At 48.6% G+C, this 10,000-nt stretch overlaps 1 protein-coding gene across 1 annotated transcript in view; it reads right to left on the bottom strand.

Annotated features, from left to right (window-relative positions):
- Positions 1–4,586, bottom strand: part of LOC106809189 (gamma-aminobutyric acid type B receptor subunit 2-like) — a 45,548-nt gene extending 40,962 nt beyond the window's left edge. The window contains 3 exon segments of the mRNA XM_014812183.1: positions 391–561; positions 3,377–3,514; positions 4,539–4,586. Of these exon segments, the coding sequence (XP_014667669.1) occupies positions 391–561; positions 3,377–3,514; positions 4,539–4,586 (357 nt within the window).
- Positions 4,587–10,000: the final 5,414 nt, after the last annotated feature.

Below are 10,000 nucleotides of genomic sequence, written 5' to 3'. Positions count from 1 at the left end.
ACAAGGACAACAAGACAAGACAAGACAAGACAGACAAGACAAGACAGACAATGACAGACAAGATCAAGACAAGACAAGACAGACAGACAAGACAAGACAAGACAACTACAGACAAGAAAACAAGACAATACACACAAAAACAACACAACACAACACAACACAACACAACACAACACACACAACACACACAACACAACACACACACACACACAACACAACACAACACAACACAACACAACACAACACAACACAACACAACACAACACAACACAACACAACACAACAAAACACAACACAACATAACACAACACTCACATAGAAGACAGCATGCACACGCTAACAATGCACACACACGTGCGCGCATGCACGCACACACACGCACGCACTTACCAGCGAGAAAAGGTCTTGCGTTTCGTGTATGGTAGCGACCTTCTTCCATCCGAAATACTTTAGCAAGTCGAACTTTGCCGGATTCATCGTCGACTCAGGCGGAAATACCCGAAAGAACTTCTGATATTTTTCTCTGTTTGACAACGCCGGACTCGCGCTCGAATACGATAACTGTAAAAGTAAGAAAATATAAGCACAGCGTCCAAGAACAGAGTTTAATACACTATTTCGCATTAATTTTTCTTTAATAAAGTGCAATGTTTATACAAGGGTACGTGGTGAAACACAACGAGAGTTATACTAATCAACAAGAAATCTCGGCAATAAAATACAAGATATCAACAAAATGATGAAGGAAAATATTTCGGTAGCGTTGAAAACGATGGCAATTGTTTAATAGTTTCTCGTGTTCGGCACTGCCGCTAAAACTGCGAAGGGGCATTTCGACCGACGAGTTTAAATATTGGTACAGTTGTCGCTGCCGGCGCAAAACACAAGCGAGCGCGTCGCGTTTCGCCGTCGCGTATTTACATACGAAAATAAATAGTCCGAGGACGATATGTAATCGTGTGAAGTGTTTTCAAATAGATTTGTCCGATGAAACAAGACACCCCGTTTTCAAGAGCTTTTGAGCGGACACATGGGCTCGCACTAAGTTAGTCACGATGTAGAGGGGGAGGAGGTTGTGGTGGCAACGAGGGGGAGGAATAAGTAGAGAAGAGTGCGCGGTGAAAGAAGTGGGGGCAGGAATAGGATGAGGTGAAGGTGATGGTGGGTGAGGTGGAGGACAAGGGAGAGGGGGATATGGTGAAGAAGGAGGTGGGGCAGGAAAAGAAAAGAAGGAAGGTGGGGTGAAGAACGTGGAAGAGGAAGGCGAGCAAGAGTTGGTGAAGGAGGTGGAGTAGGGAGAGGATGTGAGTTGGTGAGCAAGGTGAACCGATGGTGTTTGAAGTAGAGGTAGAGGAAAATACCGAGGCCGCTAAGGCGAGCGAGGCAGATAAAAACCTCGAGGAAGCGAGGAGAAGGAGAGGATGTATAGATCGATGATGAGGAAATTGGCTGGGTAAATGGAGGAAGAGCAAGCAAATGTGTAAAACGAGCAGAAAAAGAAGGAAGAGGAGGAGGATGAAAAGGGGGAAGGGGGAGGAGGAAGAAGAGGAAGATGAAGAAGAAGAAGAAGAAGAAGAAGAAGAAGAAGAAGAAGAAGAGGAGGAGGAGGAGGAGGAGGAGGAGGAGGATGAGATGGATAAAAATGTATGGTACACAGGAAGAGAAGTGGAGGAATGAGATAACACATATACGGAACGGAGAATGTGAAACTTTAAAATAAAGCTCTTTGAACGCGGTGTTTCTTAAATTGCAAGCAAACACGTCACTTCTAGTTGTGGCGATACCGGCCGCGTACGTACAGACGCCATTATGGGTTGTCCTCCGTGCTGCTAGGCAAAATTACTTAGCTCGAATTCTATCACCTCTGTGACAAGCTTTTCAAGATCGCGTCTAATTCAAACTGAAAAGTCGATTTCCCTTGAGCTACGGCGAGTTTGAAGTTAGTTGTCAAATTAGGTTTCTTCCGACACGAGTTGCGTTTCCTCTACAGTTATCTGTCTACAGTCTCGCTAAAAGCCACTTTTTTCTTGGTTAGCCTATACATATACGATTTCGCCTGGTCACGACTGTATTTTTACACAATCACGCGGGCATGCACGCGCGCGCACGCATTCACACACGCAAGCTCACACAACACAATAATAGGCGGCATAAATGTGCATCATTTAAGATATCGCACTTTCAATGTTGGCGAGAAATCTTGATAATTTAAAATACCGATGCTCAGAAGAGGCTGTATAACTGCTACACATTCCCGGGGCGCGTTCAGGATTAGAATGACGTGAACTGATTGCGCGCAAGCGAGGAGCAGACATGCACTTAACCGCATCTCGCGTTTTCTCGCACCCGAATCGTTTCCACTATGGGAATTCTAGCGAGAAACTATAAGCGTCACAATGAAAACTATAAATGACTGAGATTTTACTAAGGTTCGTGGCTGTGGTCACGCAAACACATCCCTCGACATTTCTACCCTCTCTCACAGTCTCCTATACACTCCTCATCCTCTCCTCTCTACGAACCTCCCCCTGTCTCAATCTCATCTACACTCCTCCTCTCTCACAGTCTCCACTAGACTCCACACCCGTATACACTGTCCCAACTACACTCCCTCACTCTTATAGTCTCCTCTGCACGTCTTACTTTATTCTCTCTATACTCCCTATCTACACTCCTCACCCCGACTCTCTTTCTACATACCTTCTCATTTTCTCACAGTCTATATCAGAAGTAGATAATAGGGAATCCCTATTATCTACTTCTGATCTATATCCATCACGTTCATCCCTATAAATTCACCCCCCCCCCCGGTATCCCCATACTATCCATACCCATATTTTCTCGCTACGATAATAGATACGGTCGGTGATAGGTAGCCGAGCGCTATCTCATGAGAGCGGCATAGAAACGCAACTTGCTCCACATCTGCACGCACGCGTCAATAATTTATTGCTCATCATCACTTCGTCTGCGAGCTTGCCCGCAATAGGCGCGAAATGAATATCGATCACACGCATGCGCGCATGCATTCACGTATGCATGCACGCGCGCATGCACGCACGCATTCACGTATGCATGCATGCACGCATGCACGCACGCATTCACGTATGCATGCACGCGCGCATGCACGCACGCATTCACGTATGAATGCATGCACACATGCACGAACGCATTCAAGTATGCATGCACGCGCGCATGCACGCACGCATTCACGCACGCATTCACGTATGCATGCACGCACGCACGCACGCACGCACGCGCGCGCGCGCGCACACACACACACACACACACACACATATATATAATACATATACCTGTACCCACGCGCGCACGCACGCACGGACACGTATAGCCAAAGAGTTATACTCGGACGCACCTGGATGAGGTTCCAGTACTGCGAAGTCTGTGCTGTCGGCTGCGTTACGCTGGAGCAGCCGGCTCCTATCACCATGATCTTCGTCGGCGGCGTGTGCAGCTGCTCGAAGAGCACCTTCGTGCCGAGTCCTCCGTCACACTGCAATACAGGCGAGCGAGAAGATATATTGTAAGGAGACAAGAGGCAGAGAGAGAGAGAGAGAGAGAGAGAGAGAGAGAGAGAGAGAGCGTTAGAAGTGAGGTGAATGAAAGAAGAGAGAGTGAGAGAGAAGAGGGCATGCAAGTACGATATGATCGTTATGGGCGATATCGCCGAACCTCACGTTCTCATACGAACACAGGCGCAGATTGCGAGGAAGGAGAGAGGGAGAGGGGGGGAGGGAGAAATAACGGTGATAGCAAGAGGACTGATTCTTGGTTGCGCGCGTAGTCTATATATGGCCGTGGTTCAACAACTGGGGGCTAGGACGAGCACAGACAAATTAAGGCGTTATCCAGATGAATGATTATTGGGAAGGGGTGCGCACTTAAAGTGACTCTCTTTGGAGAATCAAAGTTGGGCTCTCCTTCAAGCGCGTTCGGAGCCTAGGACGTGTTAGCACTGACCGAACAACTGACAGTTGTATATCACACGCACACATGCACTTACGCACCCACAAACGCGCGTACGCACGCACGCCCACGAACGCAGGCACGCACTTACGTACGTACGCACTCACGCACTCACGCACGCACGTGCACACTCGCGCACCCACGAACGCACGCACGCGCGTACGCACGCAATCATGCACGCAATCACGCACGCACGTACGCATGCACACATATCGTGACAAATGAAGGTGTTATGTAGACCCGTATAGATCCATGGCCCATAGTAACTGTTGCAGATAATAGCTGTTTAACAGCTGCTGAGACAAAAAACTGTGGGTTGAGAATCCCATCTCGAGAACACGAATTCCAATCAGAAAACAAACGCCTGAAGCGAACCGAAGGCCGAGTAAAAATGACGCTGCCCAAAAACAGAAATGTGTAGAAACCTTCCAGAGCGAGAGAGAAGGGGGAAGGGAGAGAGAGAAAGAGAGAGATCATGGCGCGGGGGTACCATCTCCTGCTTCTCGTCAATGAGGGATAGCTTACTGCAGCAACGCATGGCGCGGGGGTACCATCTCCTGCTTCCCGTCAATGAGGGATAGCTTACTGCAGCGACGCATGGCGCGGGGGTACCATCTCCTGCGTCCCGTCAATGGAATGCTGGCACATCTATCTATCGTCGTTATATATCCTTTTATTCGCGCTATCTACATTTTGTTATAATATAATACATCATGTATATAATATAACATATCATTTTAAAATATATAATATAACATATTATGTTCCCCTATCATGGAAGGAGTAGCGGAACCTATGTGGTTGAGCTGTAACAGTGAAGCGTATCAAGATTATTTGAGAGGAGCAGCGCACTCAATACATGCACAGACGCCTGCAGATTATTATCGTGCTATGGAAGGGGATAACTGATGCTATATCCAGTGACTTGCGTCCCTTCAGAGCATTGCTGTTCTTTAGGAAGAGTACTCGGCTGCATGTGTAGATATACCTGCGTTTCTACAGAGAGTTATGCCACTCTTCGGAAGCTGCTGACTATAAATGTGCTCAGAGACCTGCTTTACTATCACACTCTAGCTAATATCTATTCTAACCTATCGGCTTCGGCACTGTTGTTCTTTCGCAGAAAAAGCGATAAAGATATGAGACTATAACATGACGCCGGAAGCAAAGACTGTGGATTCAGACTATGGGTAGCACAGTTTAATGGATGCTCTCTATCTCTTGCTGGGGTTTTCGCTGGTTCGTGGTTTGCAGCGTGCATTTACGCCCGATAACCGCTGTTAGTGAACGCGTACTCGCATCCGTGGAAAAATCAAGTGGCTCGATTTAAGACGAGGAGGCAAGAAATGATGGCCATATGGTGCTACATTAGTAGATATCAATAGCTAATGATTCATGTATATTTAGTGTATATATATAATGTATTATTAGCTCTTTAATACCTAGGTATTCTTAGCTCTTGATATAGTGTTACATCTCTAATTGCATCTATTAGTGAACGTGACTTCGCATATCGACTGTATACGCAAACCCACGCCGAGCGCGCAGACGTCAAGGTCAATCCATGCCGAGCGTGCAGACGTGAAGGTCAATCCACGCCGAGTGCGCAGACGTGAAGGTCAACCCACGCCTTGCGTGCATGACGTTCAAGGTCAACCTCACGCCTAGCGTGCAGACGTGAAGGTCAATCCACGGCCGAGGCGCCAGCGAGCAACCGCTGTCAAGGTCAAAGCCACGTGCGACTGAAGCTGCATCAGACGGAGCGCATGACGTCTAAGGTCACCGACGGCAGCGCGCAGGCGTGAGCAGATGCCTTCGTGGAACGGGGTCAACCCACGCCAGGTGCAGCGCAGCGGTCAAGGTCAATCACACGCCTTGTGCGCGAGACGTGAATGGTCAACCCACGCGGGGTCGTGCAGACGTGAAAGGTTAAGCCACGCCTAAGCACGCAGTACGGCAAAGGTCAATCCATGCCGCAGCGGCAGACGTGAAGGTCAACCACTGCCCCGGGCCGCGCAGACGTGAAGGTCAACCCACGCGGGGCGCGCAGACGCTGAAGGTCCAACCCACGCGGGGCGCGCAGACGTGAAAGTCAACCGACGCCGGGCGCGCAGACGTGAAATGGTCAATCCCAACGCGGGCGGCGCAGACGTTCTCAAGGTCACACCATGCCGTGCGCGCCAGACGTTGAAGGTCAACCCACGCGAGCGCGCCAGAACGTCAAGGTCAACCCACGGCCGAGCGCGCCTAGACGTGAAGGTCAATCCCCCGCCGAGCGCGCAGAGCGTAGAAGGACAGAATCTGAAACCGTCGGCGCTCGGACGGTGAAGGTGCCGCTCGCGCCGCGACGTAAGCACGAGCCTAAAAAATCCACGCGTTAAAATCGCAACGCGCAGAAACTGATCGGTCATAGAATATGATATATATATATATATATATACGGTCAAAACGGCACGAAGCGTCCATCGCAGATATGAATATAAATGTAGGAAGAAGATAGGGTGTTCAGATTTTAGAATTCAGCAAAGCTTTCTGAGAATTATCTTTCTTCGTCAGAGCCTAATATAAATGCACGCGGAAATTAATAAAAATAACAGTCAATGGAACCGGTTATAGAATAAAACGTGACACACTACAATGTTGCCATAATAAGTGATTAATGAATAAAAACAATAACAACCACATATACATTTCTCAATTATATTTGGGGTGGTGTGTTTTTTCCAATTTCCGGTTGTGCTCAAAATCGGGCGATAATCATATACACAACAACGCGCAAACGCTCTCTCTCTCTCTCAGCAATGTCATCAACACACACAGACGCGTTTCGCACGCTAAGGCGCACGACAGCAACGACGCACACACGCAGCGCAGACAGCACACATTCAGCACCACACACACGCACGCACTACACAAAGCCTATCAGCACACAACATCACAGCGAGCAACACGTGGAGCACACCCAGCACACACACACACAACACCGGCACACACTCAGAATCATTTACCACCCGCCGTAATTCTACGATATATAGTATTTAACAGCAGAGAGATACGGATGTGTACGCTGTTATGATCCACACGTATTTCTCTCCGTTACCACTGCCGCAGCCGAGGTAGGCGTGACAAAACACAAAGGCGCGCCGCTTGCTTCTCATAAGAAGTTCCGCCACGATGATTCGTTGCGCCCTTATTCTGCAAAAAAACGATCACCCTTTATGAAAAAATTGGGCCGGCCAATATGAACACCTGCTAAAGACGACGTTGATTCCATCCAAAAATCCACATTGTTTTCTCATACAATCTAGATATTATGTCCTATATAATTATAATACTTAATTTATTATTAATTTAACTTTCAATTGCGGCATTAGTCTAAACTACCGTTATTAGCGGGCAGTTGTTACTGACTTGATTCTCTCACAAGCTCGTGCAATGATGCTTCTTAACGGGAAAATGACTGAGCTTTCTGAACGTGTTAAGACTGATTGTTAAGAAAGATAGTCGCAGCGCGTAGGCGAGAGTGGGTGTGTCGTGTTGTGGTGTGTGTGTGTGATGTGTGTGTGTGTGTGTGTTGGGCGTGAGCGGCGCGCGTGCCTGTGTTCGTCAATTTCAATTAAAAATCGGAAGGAAAAACTGTATCCAGTAAGCCTGCTGAATTCAAAATACTTCATTGAAAAAGGCATCAAGCGCTGTCCAATCAAAACATGTTCAAGCACTATTTCAGACACTTCACGCAATAGTTGAAAACGGCAACCGGCCAAATATTACCCCATTTGAATTGCAACCTAGACCTTTGAGGCCTTTGACTCATCGACTTTGAAACCGAAACACGGCGCCAGATTTTGCGCGCTAAAAGCTGTTAGCGACCAAACGCATTAAGACCGGCCGCCTCAAGCTACAGTAACGAGCACGGTGGAATAATTCATTATAATTCGCGTCGTCAGCGTCTGCCACGCATACTGCACTGTTGCTCACTGCATGCGAGGTGTTAACAAGATACAGACCTCCATAAATAGTCGGATAATTCTCGCTCGTTAGACGTCCATAGTTTCAGGTAAAACGAAAAGAATCAGGCCGGATGTTTGTTTGTCCGGAGGAAATAGCAATGGTGTACTTTGTGGCGTAATATTCACGGGGGCGCGATGGTGATTGTATGTGATGCGTGTGCGGTGTGATGTTGTGTTGTGTGTGTGTGTGTGTGCTGTGTGTGTGTATGCTGCGTGGCGTGCGTGCGTGCGCTGCGTGCGTGCGTGGCGCATGCGTGTGTGTATACACGCACCACTATATTGTCGACAAGGAAGCCAGAACAGCTACTATACAGAGTATACTCGTTGTACCTTGATATTGGTCACTTGTTGGTAAGGATCGTCTGCGAAGCTTTCTGCCGTCAGAATCTCGATGCCATGATCTTTCGCCGCCTTCACGAACTCCGTCGTAGCCTGCGACAGACGATGTACGTGACGTCAACAGCTACACAGACAGACGATGTACTGACGTCACACAGCTACAAAGACAGGACGATGTTACCTGACGTCACACATATACACAGACAGACGATGTACCTGACATCAAAGCAGCAGTTACACAGACAGACGATGTACCTGACGTCACACAGCTACACAGGCAGACGATGTACCTGACGTCACGCCAGCTAAACACAGACAGCGATGTACCTGACGTCACGCAGCTACACAGACAGACGATGCTACCTGACGTCAAGCAGCTACACAGACAGACGATGTACGTGACGTCACGTAGCTACACAGACAGACGATGTACGTGACGTCACACAGCTACACAGAGCAGACGATGTACCTGACGTCACATCAGCTACACAGACAGCGACGATGTACCTGACGTCACACAGCTAACACAGACAGACGATGTACGTGACGTCACCAGCTATAACAGACAGACGATGTACCTGACGTCACACAGCTACACAGACAGACGATGTACCTGACGTCACACAGCTACACAGACAGACGATGTACCTGACGTCACCAGCTACCACAGACAGACGATGTACCTGACGTCACACAGCTACACAGGCAGATGATGTACCTGACGTCACACAGCTACACAGGCAGACGATGTACCTGACGTCACGCAGTACACAGACAGACGATGTACGTGACGTCACACAGCTACACAGGCAGACGATGTACCTGACGTCACGCAGCTACACAGACAGACGATGTACGTGACGTCACGTAGCTACACAGACAGACGATGTACCTGACGTCACGCAGCTAACACGACAGACGATGTAGGCCCTACTGACGTCACACAGCTACACAGACAGACAGCTAATAGCCAGCCAGCCAGCCATCAGCCACCCAGCCAGCCAGACAGACAGAAAGACAGAAAGACAGGCAAATAGACAGACAGACAGACAGACAGACACGACATATAGATAGACAAACAAACAGACAGACAGACAGACAGACAGACAGACAGACAGCACAGACGGTCGGAGAGACGGACGACGGACGACGACGGACGACGGACGGACGGACGACGCACGGACGCCCGCGCGGACAACAGACGCACGCACGGACGGACGGTCAGACAGACAGACAGACAAACAGACAGACAGAGCTGATACACACAAGCACGCACCACGTGCACGCACACAACTCACGCACGAACGCGCACACAGTCACACACAAACACACGTATGGCATGCACGCATGCAGTTGCACACATATACACGTACACAGAGATACACCTAAACGCGCACGCACACGCACGTACACACAAGTACGCACACTCACCACGCGCGCACACAGATGCTAACGATCACTAGCATAGCAACAGTACAGATAGCAGCAGTTCGGAGTCTGTGATATAAAGCAGAGATAGTTATTTATTCATCAACATCAGACGAGAGTCTCGATTTTATCTATTAAGTTATTAACCTTTTTTACATTCGGTATCATTGACGGTTATTTTTAGCGTCTTTCGACACGAACTCAACCATCAATCTCAACCGCTACCATTGCCCCGC

Source organism: Priapulus caudatus, unplaced genomic scaffold (genome assembly GCF_000485595.1).
Source record: "Priapulus caudatus unplaced genomic scaffold, Priapulus_caudatus-5.0.1 Scaffold335, whole genome shotgun sequence".
Taxonomy (NCBI): Eukaryota; Metazoa; Priapulida; class Priapulimorpha; order Priapulimorphida; family Priapulidae; genus Priapulus; species Priapulus caudatus.
Note: the sequence above shows the minus strand (reverse complement) of the source record. Positions and strands in the feature narration are given on the sequence as shown.